Source organism: Felis catus, chromosome C1 (genome assembly GCF_018350175.1).
Source record: "Felis catus isolate Fca126 chromosome C1, F.catus_Fca126_mat1.0, whole genome shotgun sequence".
Classification (NCBI taxonomy): Eukaryota; Metazoa; Chordata; class Mammalia; order Carnivora; family Felidae; genus Felis; species Felis catus.
In genome coordinates, this window is record NC_058375.1 from 4,314,304 (window position 1) to 4,328,296 (window position 13,993).

At 60.7% G+C, this 13,993-nt stretch overlaps 1 protein-coding gene across 1 annotated transcript; it reads right to left on the reverse strand.

Moving 5' to 3' along the window:
- Positions 1–1,606: 1,606 nt before the first annotated feature.
- Positions 1,607–13,540, reverse strand: KLHL21 (kelch like family member 21). Its single transcript, XM_006934332.5, has 4 exons — positions 12,448–13,540; positions 9,861–10,266; positions 6,199–6,271; positions 1,607–4,981 (listed from the first exon to the last, which is right to left on the reverse strand). Exons 1-4 carry the CDS (start codon positions 13,466–13,468, stop codon positions 4,688–4,690), a joined length of 1,794 nt encoding a protein of 597 aa, XP_006934394.3. The 5' UTR covers positions 13,469–13,540; the 3' UTR covers positions 1,607–4,687.
- Positions 13,541–13,993: the final 453 nt, after the last annotated feature.

Genomic DNA, 13,993 nt, shown 5'->3' on the forward strand with positions numbered 1-13,993 from the left:
GCCCCCGACGATGACCTCGCCCCGCCAGCCTGCTGCGGATCCCAGCGGGGAGCCTGAGGTAGGGCTCGTGGTCAGCAGGCTCTGGAGCCTGGCTGGCAGATGACGGCCGACAGGATCCTTCCCTCGGGAGGGTCCTCGCTTGCTTTGCCGGTGCAGGTGGCCTGGAGTGCCGGCAAGGCCAAGTTTAGAATGACAAGAGGCCTTGCCGGTCCCCAGGTTCTGCAGGGACGGCAGGGCCGGGTGCGCATCCTGCAGGAAAAGCGTGTGGGTGCCGGCGCCCACGTTCCCCCTCAGCTTCTTCACTGACAGCCCTGTTGCCCGAGGCAGGCGACTCCTTCATGTCCTCCCCTTCAACGGAATTAGTAATAGCACCCGCTTTGTAGACAAGGATTCAGTGAGAGGGCCCGCGGTTACCTCCCGCCAGATGGCGAGCCGCCCCAGGATTTCCCTGGAGGCTGGCGAGGGCGCGGTTGGGGGGAGGGAGGGTGTCTGTGCCTGGGAAGGCGGTGCTGGCTGTGGGCCTGGGTCCCTCTCCACGGGCCGCCCAGGCTTCCTCACAGCACGGTGGCTGTGTGCCAAGGACCCATGTTCCAGCCAGAGCTGTGAGGCCTTATGACCTAGCCCTCCAGTCACAGTGTCCCCTTTGCCACGTGGTGCTGGTCCAGGCAGACACCGGAACCTCACTGCCCAGGTTCAAGGGCAGGGATATAGGCCCCACCCGCTGATGGGTGTCCAGCTCTGCACACACATTCTACAACCGCCTGACACACAGCAGAGGGGCTCTGCTTAGTGCCCGGCACAGAGCGAACTCTGAATTGGGGCAGTGACAGTCACGAGCAAGTGCTCAAGTCGGGCACCACCTAAATCTTATCACTGGAAGACTCCTGAAACACGAGCTCCACACTGCCCAATTCCTCCTGGAGTCTGAGGAAGGAAACGATCTGTTTTACACCCAGAACCCATCTAACCGTCTTTCCTCGTATTCCTCGACCACTGGGGTGCTTAGAGGCAAGGCCCATATTCAGGCACAACAGCCGATGCCCAGACTACGAACTGCCTCAGCTCTATTTCAGTGAGGTTATTAAAAAATAAACTATGGCCTCAAAATGCTCCCTGCCCCACAAAGAAACCGGCCTATGCCTTGGGTTATACGCGAGGAACCTTTCTGAACTTCATGGCCTCTTCCAGGATCCTCCTTTAAGGGCCCACTCCCCGCCCCAGGTCCGAGGTTTACCCCCTGCAGATGGGGGTCTCCTCACCACCGGAGAGCCCACCTTCAGGAGGTGGGGAGAGCGAGGCAGGGGACCAGGTGAAGGGGTGGAGGCAGGGAGGCCAAATTGGCCGTGGGGCAGCACGTGGGGCCAGGACTCCCGTGCTCCTCATGCCCTGGGCTCAGCCTCCGCTTCCCACTACTTGCCACCTTGTAACGATCGGAGACAAGAAAGGGCCTCGGAAGCTTTGCTCCAAGACCGTTCGCACAAGCCCTGGGCGCCCCGGTCTGTCCTCTTCCTCTGTGGGCACGGGGGCAGCCCTCCGCTGCCCCGCCTCGCCTCTGCCTGAAGTCTCCAAGACAGCAGCGGCAGGATGAAGACCAGGACACCAAGTGTATAGGAAATAGTTTTATTTCAAAAAGTATACATCAAAGGCATCCTAAAATCTCTCAACAGGATTCTGGACGCCTAGGCCTATAGGACAAATAAATAGGCAAATCTGCCCCACCGTCTGGGGTTGGAACTAGATAGCTGGGACACTGAAAGGGGCGTGTCCTTTAGTACATAAGAGTCTCTGAAGTCATATAAATATAGAATACTTTATAGCAAATCAGCATTAAATATGAGTCACTGAATTTTCATAACTTAAACTGTCTCGTAGACTAAAAAGTTCCGTATATCCAAACACAGTCCCACCTCCAGCTGGCCCATCTCTGACCCTGGTCAGTGTATAGACATTCCTAAGGTGGGGGCGGGGGGGGGTGTCCCCAGGCGAGAGCCCCCGCCGGGGGAAGCGGGGAGGGCTGGGCAGGGCAGCAGGCGCTGCCGAAGGGCCGTCCCTGACCGTGGACCCCCGGCTGCGGTCTGCAGGAACCCGCTGCTGCTGAGGCTGCTGCTTCCCCTTCCCCGCCCTGGTGCTCCCGACAGAGGATGGGGCCCGGGTGGAGGAGACCCGCGTAGTTCTAGAGAGCGAGCGTGGAGGAGGACGTCACGGGTGCACACTGAACCAGCTAACCAACAGCTGCCAGTGGTGTGCCAGCTGGTCACGGTGAAGAACCAAGGGCAGGAACCCAGGACTCAGGGGCCCCTGCCACAAGGGAGCATCTGCAAGGGAAGGCCAGGTGAAGGCCAGAGCGGTCGCTAGCCCTCAGCACGGACCAGGCCCGCTGTACGGTCCACAGAGGCTGGTTTTGTCAGAAAAACGTGTTTGCAGCGCCCCGTCCCGACAAAAAAGCGTTACACGATACCTCTCCCTGGAAGTCGCTGACCACGGGAAGTCCTTGACCCTGACAGAGCCCAGCCCCACTGGAGGGAGGTGGGGAGAGCTCCAGCAGCCTTGGCACCTCCTCACCCCACCTTCTCCGGCTGCCAAAGGGACCCTCCACGGAGGCGGCCCTCAGGAAGGGCGCCAAAGCCTTCCCCACGAGATCAAGGCCTGCACTCTTGCTCTGGGGAGGGGTGGGGGGGTGGCTGCAGGTGACCTGTCAGCAGGCATCGTGACACCTATCTGCGTGGCCTGTCCCCGCACCGATCGGGCAGGTCGCAGCTGCTGGCGCAGAGCTCCGTGCCTGGTGCACATCAGGGCTCCCTTGGTCCTGTGCAGCGCTGCCCTGCCCTCCCCGCTGCCACTGACAGGAGACAAGCCACTGTGGCAGGACACCCTCTACCTACAGGGACCAAAGGGCATGGAAAACCCCCGCGGAGTGAGCTTGCTGGGAAGGCACCAGAGCAGGAGGAGGCAGCACCAGCCCCGAGGAGGGGAGGTCAGACCATCGCTGGGGGACAGGGGCAGCAAGTCCCGATCGAGGGGGAACACGCACGCCAGGAGGGGCGAAGGTGGGACCTGGGGCATGAAGGAGTCCCCTGGGGCCCAAGGGATCCCACGGCCAGGCCCGCCTGGCGGGGGAGCCCCAGGCAGGACCACCACCCGGCCGGCTGTCTGGCAACGCCTGGCGCAGTGGGTGTGCGGGAGTGACCCAGTGAGTGACAGTTGAGGGGATGGGAAGGGCTGGCTGTGGACCGGAGCTGCTCCTGCAACAGGTCTAACCAGACAGTGACGGCATATGACAGAGAAGGTGGGGGCCCCAGCCAACAGCTCTTTAGGCCTCAAGACTTCCTCCCCCAGAACAGCCCTTGCCATCTGGCCAAAGAAAGTGTTTAAAAAAGTGTTGTTTGTGAAGCGACAGCTAGAACTTTTCTTCTCCTGCTAAGAACACATCTCCAAGGCGGTTCACTGGGAAAGGCAACTCAACAAACATTTGCTTTCCAGCTTCTTTCTAGTGAGGGAAATGCAAGCATCCTCCTCTTTGGAAGAAAGACACATCCAGCCAAGGGATCCTTGGGGACCTTGAGGAGACCAGACCACTCACTCCCCAGAGAAAACAGGGAACCGGGGACCCCTGAGCCCCAGTTTCCTGGGAGCTCCTCCCGCCACCCTCCCGGGGATGCCCCAGGCTTGGGAGGAGCGTGGCTGTCCCCCTGCCCTGCAGAGACCTTCAGCAATGGCACCGTAAGAGACTCTTTTCTGGCTGCGTCCCTGGCCACCCTACCCTTCTTCTAAGGAAGGGCCAGACTGCATTTACCTTGCAGCCAATCACGGGGGCCACCCCGTCCAGGGCTTCCTTTGGAAGCAGCAGGATTCTTTGCTCCTAGGGGAGAGAAGGGCATCCGCAACCATCGGCCTGGCTGGGCTTCAATGAGAAACTCCTAGGGCCTCCCAGGGAGGAGCCACGACCTTGCACCTGCAGGCTTTTGCCCTCTCATGCATCCACCTGGGACGACGGTCCTGGAGGCCTCCAAGTCAGGTGGCAACACCAGCTGGTGGGGTAGGCGGATGGAGCACCCAGCATTTGCCTCAACCCAGGTTCACTGGAGACAGGATTTACTCAGCACGTCCCTTGGGGCCCACTTCAAGGCCACACTCCCGTCCAGTCACGCTGCCCTGCGCCTGCGAGGCACGTTTTGGTGGGACATCCCAGCAGGTGTGAGGAGCCAGGCAGGCAGACCGCCTCCATCCAGGGAGCTGGCCCCTGGGATGTCCAGCACCGGACGTGGAGTTGGGGACCCCACTGCAGCCATCGTCTGCCAGATTCCCGATGCTCCAGGCCAGCAGAGCCCGCAGGCCTAGGAAAGCAGGCCTGGACCACTCTCAGACTCTCGTGGGAGGACTTGTCCCCGACAAGAGGCCGTCCTCTCTGACATGGAAGCAAGTAGGCATAGGCAGAGGCAGCATGAGGGATCACCTGCTAGAGCCAGAGCCCGGTGCTGGCAGGGAGGCAGCTCCCAGCAGCTGTGAGTCCGGCTCTAAATGCACAGAGGCTCTCCTGGGGTCACATCCTGAGGCTCACTCGGCGACCCAAGAGCCTAACTCCACCTGGTGAACCCAACCCGTCCTTGTGCACGAAGGAGGGGCCACTGCCCCGCCCCCAGACATGCTGTGTTACCTGCACCGAGGCCCTCCCCGGGCCAGGCCAGGGCTAGTGCAGCTCGTCAGGGTTCTGTGGCCGCCGGGGTCGGGCCACATCCATGTCACTGCTGCCACTGTCCAGCTCGAAGCCGCGCCCACCAGAGGGCATCTGGGGCATGAACTGGCGGAAGATGCTGACGCTGCCGTGCCAGAAGGTGGGCTCCGGGAGCCGTCCCACTATGCTCCATGCCCGAGTCTCTGGGTCATAGGCCTCCACCACGTCAGAGAGTTCAAATGTATTGTCGTAACCACCTGAGACGTAGAGCTTCCCTCCAAGGACGGCCAGGCTGCCCCCCACGTGCACCTGCGGGTCAAGGGAGACAGGCAAGTGGAGGCCGGCAGCCAGGCCGGCGCAGAAACCCTACGGCCTCTCTCCATGGAGAAGGTGCCTGGGACCCTCGCCACTTCCTGGAGAAACGAGAGCAGCCCTCTGCACGCTCCCCAGGCCAGGCCAATGCCCTCCTCCACCCCGGCTCCAGAACCAGGGCCGGGGGTTGGGGGGGGGGGGGGGGACGGGTGCGCGCCACACGCCGTGCCTGGTTCCTACGGTGGCCGGGAGGCTGCTGAAGCGGCGACTCTCCCCATGAGCAGCACCAGCCCTGCGGTGGGCCCGGCTGTCCTCCCATCGTACAGGTGGGAAAGCGGTGCCTCATGTGGCTGACGGTGGCCGAGCCAGGACTTGACTCACATCTGGGCTCTGAACCACACCCCTGGACTTTCTCCTCTTGCCCAAATTTGCTGTAACGTGTAGGTCATCACGGGGAGAAGAGAAGTCCCATCTGCTAAGTGCAAATGTTAAACTGGGACGTTGTAAGTTGTGACAATTGCCATGCAGAGGTATCATGGGAGCAGGTTTGGGAACTTTAAGGAAGAAAAAAGATGTTGAGGAGATATACAACTACTAGGACTAAGGAGATTGCTCACGTGGCCAAATGCCACCGAGCCTTCCCAGCTCCATCACAGGGTCAGACTCAGCACCTCTCTTCTCGACAAGCAGAGGGGAGACACCCTGATCAGACAGTGGTAGCAGTGTCTTGTTCAGAGCACACAGTAGGCACTCAATAAATAACTGTATTCCCCAGGGTCAATCCCCAAAGACCTTCTGCCTGACTTCATTGCCTCCGCTGTCCCCTTGTTCACTCTGCTCCAGCCACCCTGGACTGTGAGGTTTGTTCTGCGACCATACCAGGCACACTCTGCCCCAGGGCCTTTGCATTTGCTGTCCCTCTGGGGAATATTCTTCTCCCTATGCTCTCTGGCTTATAGCAGGTACTCATCGAATGCTGGTCTGAATGGATGAACTCACTAAACTGTCTAACCCTGGGATTTATTTAAGGTCTCAGTGCCCCTGAAGTACAAACCGAGGGAAAACCCAGCCCTCTATTAAGTGCAGTAACACCAGGAAAGGGCTCAGCATGGGCCCTGCCCACCAGGACCATCTCCCAAACACGTCATGACTACACTCTGGCCAGAAAACAGGACCAGCCTGTGCTACCAATGCCGACACAGCCGCATATTTACCTGATTCATAGATGGGATCTTGTCCCACTCGTTCTTTGTGGGATTATATACGTCCACCTCCGCAGAATCATCCCTGTGAATGGGAGGGGGGAACGTATCAGAGGCAGGAGGAAGCATCCTTGTGTGTAAAGAGCTGGAGAGAAGGGCCACACAGGCCCCTCTCCTCTGGGAATGTCTCTGATGTCATTTGGAGTCCACAGGCCAGTGAGCCCTCATCCCTGGTTTGTAGGGGCCACAGGCCCGCACACCTATCCAGCCTGGGCTCTGAGGCCAGAACCAGACTTTACTTCTCAAACCTGAAGATCAAACACCTTCAGGTTTAACCACCCTACCCCCCCCCCCCCCCACGCTGCTCTACACCAGCACGGCCCCCCTGGCTGGCTCCAGATCTGAACTTCCCATATCCCTGCCCACCAGTCTCCTCTCCGTCTTCCGACCTGCACTTGTGTGTGTGTCTTCTCCTCACAACAGCCTTCCACGGCTGACCAGTCCAGGCCAGCCCTCCTGCCCCCCTGCACTCCCTGACGCGCCCTGACTATTCCTGGGCCCTCCCCACCGCTGTCAGCCCCCCAGTCTCTTCCCGCTCACTGCTGTGTCCTGGGTGCCCAGCAGGATAGGCACAGTCATAGGAAAGAAGGCACCAGCACTGCCCCTCCCTTTGGGGTCAGGGTCTTTCCACCTTGTTTGACACGCTCTGGATCCCTGCAAGGAAAGGCTCAAAGGCACAGCCTTGAAAAGCACAGACACTAGCCCCAGATGGCAGTGAGAGTAAGGGGTCCGGGGTCAGCAGAAGGGCCAGTCAGTGAACATCTCAGGCCCCCAGAGCCTGCTCTGTACCTACTCCCCAACGTGACTGTTGTAGTCCAAAAGCAGCCACCGATGTTCGGAAACGGGCTGGCTGCATTCCGAAAAGACCTGATTTGTGGACAGAATTTGAATCTCGTGTAACTTTTCATACCACAAAATGCGGCTCCTGCTTTGGCTTTTTTTTTCCCCCCTCCAACAATTTCAAGGTGTAAAAACCTATCTTAGTTCATGGCCCATATGAGGATGACGGTGCCAGAGGCCGTTGGGCTGCCCTCCCCCAGCACAGACGTATAAACTGTCAGGGCTGCGGCGGTTGAGAGGCTGAGGCCTCCACCCAGTGCCGGGTGCCCCTGCAAACAGCAGCTTGTGGACAGGAGCTGCCCTGACAGGTGGCATTCGAGCAGGGCGCGACGGGGCTTACTAGACACGAGGCTTACTAGGCATGAAATGAGTGACTCTGGGACAAACGTGAAAGTGCATCTGAACCAGACCCCAGGTCTTGCCCACGCCACCCCCCTGGAGGTCAATCGGGACGCCTTTCCCCACCCTTCACTATCTCCACGTGGTTGGGGGCTGGGATAGGGCAGAGCTGAGCCCACCCGCCACCCCCAGCCTCCCATGGCTTAGCTGAACCCACACAAAGGCTAACACGGGGCGTGGGGGGCACCCCGATGCTTCCAGCTGCGGGGGCTTAGCACCTGACAAGAGACCCCGACACGGATGAGGAAAGCACAGGGGGCCTTCTGTGGACAGGCTGGCCTTTTCGCACGTCTTATTCTAGGACCACAGGGCGGGGAGGACATTCTCAAAGGCGCTCAACTTGGAACGGACTCTGAGGGGCTGAAGCCAAGGTTCTGGCACTCTTGAGAGAAGTATTTATAGCTGTCTCCACCCCCTCTCTGAAGACATCTACCTTGACTTGGGGGAGGGGGAGCTGGGCGAAGGGTCAGATGATGTTTTATAACAGGACCAGGAGCTGGCCGAGATTCCAGGGCTTTCTCTGAGCACTCCGGAGGTTTCCTGGCATACAATGATGTGCTACCTCTGCCCTGCATGTGCTCACCAAGAAAGCCTGGGAAGGAACCTCTAGTCTGGGGGAGCAGAGTGGAGGGAGCAGACAAAGGCCAGGGCGGTTGAGGACGCAAGAGAAGGGCTGAGAAGCCAAGTGCATACGTCCTCTGAGGCTCCTAAGAGGGGACAGAGGAAACCACAGTACAGCTCTTACTCTTCCCTCCTGATCCCCCAGCTTCAGACAGGCTCTAGGCCAGGAAGGGAGGAACTGGGACACACACCTACAAGTGCACATGAATGTACACACACACACACACACACACACACACACACACACACACACACACAGGCTGTGCACAGCAGACAGGAGCTCCTACTTCCCTGAACGCCTGCTGGCCCATCAGGAGGGGATATGTGGCTGTGGCAAGTCAAGACACACAGATGCATGGTGACTCCCTGGCCACTCCATGTCTGCCCCATGCTCCCAAGGCCACAGCCTGGCCCAGGGAGACCACAATATAGCAACACTGCACTGGGCCCTGGGCTGGATATCCTGGACTCAAACCCCGTGCCGTCCCATAAATTCCTTACCCCTCTAAGCCTCTGCTGCCATCTATGAATTAGGGATGACAGTGGTGCCCATCTCGAGAGTCACACAGTCATAGAGATGGACTCCTGCCCAGGAGGCAGACCACACCCAGCTCGGGGGCCCTGACGCATGCTAACTATTGTCCTCATCATTCCCCCCAGGCTTTAGGGCCGGCTCCCTGGAGGAGTGGTCCCTGGTCCCGAGTGGCTATGGGATCCTTAGATCCCAGGGCCGTGGGCCCTTCCTGTGCAGCTCAGGCGGGAAAGGCATAGATGGGACCTGCAGAGACATGTGCTGAATGCCCAAGTATTGCTTTAAACAGAGAGGGTGCGGGGCGCCTGGGTGGCTCAGTTGGTTGGGCGACCGACTTCGGCTCAGGTCACGATCTCGCGGTCCGTGAGTTCGAGCCCCGCGTCGGGCTCTGTGCTGACAGCTCAGAGCCTGGAGCCTGCTTCCAATTCTGTGTGTCCCTAGCTCTCTGCCCCTCCCCCTGCTCACACACTCTCTCTCAAAAACAAGTAAACATTAAAAATAATAAATAGGGGGGGTGGAGCTGATCCCCCCACCCCCGGCTCTTGCACCCGGCGGCAGGGTGAAGACACACTGCTGGGTGAGCAAAGGGTCCCTCTGACAAAGCAACACTTCCCCAAAGTCTCCAAAAAGCCCTCCCCTAGTCTTTTTTTTTTTTTTTTTAATGTTTATTTATTTTGAGAGTGCAGTCAGGGGATGGGCAGAGAGAGAGGGAGACAGAGAATCCCAAGCAGGCTCCACGCTGTCAGCGCAGAGCCTGATGTGGGGCTTGATTGGGACCTGAGCCAAAACCAAGAGTCGGACGCCCAACCGCCTGAGCCACCCACATGCCCCTCTAGTCTTAAGATGCAAAACCCCCCTTATGTAGGACAGATTCCTTTCTTAATAAATGCCACATGAGAACCACCAGGGTCTATACAGTGGGATCCTCAGGGTGGAAGACAGGTAAAGCAACACGTGGTTTAGCTTCTAGAGTCTCAGCTCTCTAAAAGGCCCTAACTCCACTCAATCAACAACCCAAGGATCTAACTCCATCAGTCAGGATCCCTTGATCAAGAAAACCTAGAAGCCCACAGAAACTGTTCTAACAGGTGAGAAAGACCTAGCCTCGGATGCCAGCTTGGCCTGCCTCCTCATCTGTGAAATGGGAGCACAGTGATGATGCGCTTTAGCACGGGGCCTGGTAAGAAAGGCTGCGGAGGGGCCTCGGCTTCAGGATACTCACCTGATGAAGTATATAAGTCCGTTCAGAGTCACCGTCTTGGGGGCAAAGGACCAGGGCGGGAGCGGGCCACAGTCCACCAGCGACCACAGGTCCGTGTCCGGGTGGTAGCACTGCATCACCATGGTCTCCTTGCCGGCCAGCGAGCCGATGGCGTAGAGGCGGCCGCGGCAGGCGGTGGTGGAGCAGTTGTCCATGGGGTAGGTCATGGGCTGCAGGGCCTCCCAGGAGTCGGTGGTATGGTCGTAGCGCTCCGTGCTGTCCGCGGCCACCACGTACAGCAGCCCGTCGAGCACGGAGGAGCTGTGGTACTCACGGGCCTTCAGCATGGGCGCCACCTCCGTCCACTCGTTCACGCTGGAATTGTACCTCCACACGCAGTCATAGAGCCGGGAGCCGTCAGACCCACCTGCCGGGACGTGCATCGCACAGGTCAGCCCGTGCGGACTCGGGGGTGAGGCACCCACGCGGGCCTCGATGAACTTCCCAGAGGGAGCCTCCCAGGGCAGGAAGTAGCCTCACTGGGTTTCAGCGTCAACACATGGGTTCTCTCACCAAAGCCCTGGCTAGAGGGGCTCCATGCCGGGGGGGGGGGGGGGGGGGGGGGGGGCTGAGGCAGTGCAGGTGCCGACCGCCGCCCAGGGGTGTAAGAGCTTCCTGCCACAAGAACACCGCCAGTCCGTGTGGGTCAAACAAGGGCCCTGGAGCCAGAATTCTAAGTAAACAGCAATCGCGGTCTGGACCCCCACAAACACTGTCCAACACCCCCAACTGCACCAGGGCCTGGGTCTCAGAGCCAAAACTTCTGGGGGGCCACAAAGCATGTGGCAGGGCACACACGGCCTTGTTTGTGGAATTCTGGCCTTTCTGGGCAGCCGCGAACAAGGCAGGGCCAGCACAACCCGATAGGAAATCTACCTCACACTGCAAGCGCAAGCAAGAGCCCAGCACGAAAAGAAACGCTACGGGGGGAATCCTGGGGATCCAGTTCTTGATTTAGGCACAAGTTACCGACATGTGGCTCGTCCAGGAAAAAAAAAAAAAAAAAATCAATCAAGTTCTTTCTACATTTCTTTCAAAAAAAGAGCTAACCACTCACTGCCCCCCGGGGTGCTGGCTGTAATCCTAAATTAAACCCAGAACATTAGAATTCCCACAGCCTGAAGGGATCCCCAGAATCCAGGGGCGGGGTCACATCCCCCCTCCCCAGAGCTGGCGCCACAGGGCAAAGCACGCATGACATCCTGTCTCACAGCCTTGAGCTTTTTAAAACACAAAGCTCTTACAAAGTGCACTCTGCCTGCTTTCTTCCTCCTAAAGGATAACTGCATCCAAGGCAGCTGAAACCAGCTTTCTTGCCCCTGTGAAATTCCCTCCAGGCAGCTGTATGGAATGACCCAGCCACCTGTCTAACCCCGAAGGATTAGCTGCTCAGCTGAGACGTTTATGGAAGGGTGTGCAAAGTTGGGGCGAGTCTAACCAGTTCTGGGAGGGAGTGCACTGGCCAGACTTTCATGTGTTGGGAGGGCACACAGTTCCCAAACACAGGGCCAACCAACCCCAAACTGGAAAGTGACCAATTCCAGCATATTCCAGCAAACGCTGGAACAGAGCAGCAGGCCAAGAGCTGAGCACGTCCTTAACCCAAGATTTCTCCACTCGCCAACTGGTGGTGTGTGTGGGGCTGGGGGGTGGGAACACCAGAGCTCAGAGCTGGCTTTCTCCTGAAGGTGCCCCAAGGGGCACAGCCTCAGTTCACTGACTGATAACAGCCTTCCGCAGGGCCCAGGGCTGCTTGCCGAGTCGGGTTCTTTCCTTATATAGCTGTCACTGAGACCGCCCCTCCTCACCCCAGGGAAGGAGGTAGCCCCATGTCTGAACTGGGATTTATCTTTAATGAAAAATGTGGGAGATGCCCAGGACCGGGGCAGGATGGGACCCGCCCAGCATGACTCGGCAGTGTTTTGGGGTTTGAGCCAAGTAACTGGAAGAAAACCTCTTAGCATGTGACCATGTTTACAGTCGCTGACTAGGGAGCAGCCTAAACACCATGTGACCCCCCAAGCGACCAGCCTAGGTGCAAGCTTCAGGGAACCCTGTCACTGGTGACAAAATGAGCGTGTCAAGGGGCCTGTGGGGCTCAGCTGTGGGGGGGAAATCCCCAGGACGGGAAATGGGTGTCTCATCGAGCGCCAGTCCCCCGCCTGTCCCTGGATTCCTTAGGGAGAAGAAGAAAGCGCCCATTGTGCGGGGTGAATGCCCCAGTATCCTCTAACCAAATGGGGGTGGGGGCACCTCCCGGGCAAGGAGTGGGCTCATCTGTCATCTAGGCTGCCTACCCTTCCCCCCCCCCCAACATCGGGGAACACAGAGACCACAAGGAGCTGCTTGTCGCAGCTCACACAACGGACTTCCAGGTCGAAAGCACCAGCTCTCGAAGCGTACCCACTGGCCAAGAAGGGGCGGGGGAAGGGAAGGGGCGCTCGCACTGTGGGGCGGTTCTAGGACTCCAGGTTCGGAAAACGCACTCTCCCAAGGCCGCAGGAAACTAACACCCGGGGCCCTCCCGGCCGGCCCCCGGTCCCCTCACCCGTCACGTAGATGTCGTTGCCCAGCGCCACGATGCTGTAGCCCCCGCCCAGGTGGTCGGGGAACTCGGCCAGGTAGCGCCACTGGCCCGTCTGTGGGTTGTAGCAGTCGACGGTGACCAGCTCGTCGCAGTCCTGGTCGCAGCCACCCACGAGCACGAGGATCTCGGCGAGGCCCGTGGAGGGGCGCGGGCGCATGCGGGGGCAGGGCCCGCGGTCGTGGCGGTCGTAGCGTGCCGCCTGGAAGTCGCGCGCCTCGCGCAGCAGGCGCAGGCAGGGCGGGCAGCGCGCCACCAGCGGCTCGGCCTCGACGTGCGCCAGCAGGTAGAAGCGGCGCACGAAGGGCAGGCGCACCGCCTCCAGCAGCTGCGGCCAATGCGCGGCGCGGCGCGGCGGGTCCGCGCGCACCCAGCGCAGCGCCAGCTGGTAGGCGGCCTCCTCCTTGGGCACGCACAGCCCGTCGTCGCGCAGGTAGCGCAGCAGGCGCGCCAGCGGCAGGCGCTCCAGCTGCTCGGGGCCCAGCTCGCCCACGTGGCGCAGGATGAAGCGCTGCGCCGCGCTCGCCAGCCCCGCGCAACTGAAGGCCTCGGCGAAGTCCTGCATGTCCAGGCAGTTGGCCAGGTCGAGCTGCTGCTGCAGGAAGGCGCCGCACGCCTCCTTCACGGCCGGGAACTGCAGCAGGTCGGCGGCCCGCAGCAGCGGCTCGGCGTTGTCGCCGCTCACCGCCACGCGGCCCGTGTAGCTGAAGTCGAGCAGCAGCTGCAGCATGTCGGGCGGCACGCCGTGCAGTCGCACCCGCTCGGCGCGGCTCTCGCGCAGCTGCCCGGCGAACATGGCGCGGAAGTAGGGGCTGGCGGCCGCCAGCACGGCGCGGTGCGCGGGGAAGTCGCGCCCGCCCGCCGCCTCCAGCGTCACGTCCAGGAACTTGCGCTCGGCGCGGAGCTGGCTCAGGCCGCGCAGCAGGCTCAGCGCGTGCGCGGGGTCCGAGAAGGGCAGCACGGCCAGGGGCGCCGGCCGCTCCATGGCGCCGTCGTTGGGGTAACTGGGGCGCGCCGCGGCCGGGGCCAGCGGGAGGAACGCCGCGCGTCCCGCGCCGCCGCTATAAGTACCGCCGGGCGCCGCGGCCTCGGGGGCGGGCCGGGAGGGGCGGGCCGTCGCCGGCCCCGCCTACTTAACCCCTCCGAGCCCGGCGCCGCCGCCCGCCCCATGCGCCCGAGGCTGAATCACTACCGCCCGCCCGCGCCCTTACGGGGCTTCCCGCGGCCCCCCGCCCGAGCCGGGCCCGCCGGGCGACGTGTGTCCTCTCCGTCCGGGGTCGGGGGCCTCCAGGGCCCGCCCACGACGCACCGGGCCGGGCTGCGGGGCCGAAGCCGGCGGGGGCGAGCTCGGCGCCCGGAACCCGAGCCACCCCTTTCGCGCCAGACTTCCCTACCCAGTCGGCGGCCCCTGAGCCCCTGGGCGGCTCGCTACAGTACCTTTTTCTTGTTTTGTTTTTATTTTGTTTTGAATTCCACTAGTTCCGAGGGTTGCTAGTTAACCTTTTTGCCG

What these genes read in the sequence shown, in the direction of transcription:
- KLHL21 (XM_006934332.5), bottom strand. Translation starts at nt 13,468, where the DNA reads ATGGAGCGGCCGGCGCCCCTGGCCGTGCTGCCCTTCTCGGACCCCGCG. An exon ending in CAACGACATCTACGTGACGG is followed by an intron (nt 10,267 to 12,447) that starts GTGAGGGGACCG and finishes ACGTCCCGGCAG; the next exon opens with GTGGGTCTGACGGCTCCCGG. An exon ending in AGATCCCATCTATGAATCAG is followed by an intron (nt 4,982 to 6,198) that starts GTAAATATGCGG and finishes CTTGACCCGCAG; the next exon opens with GTGCACGTGGGGGGCAGCCT.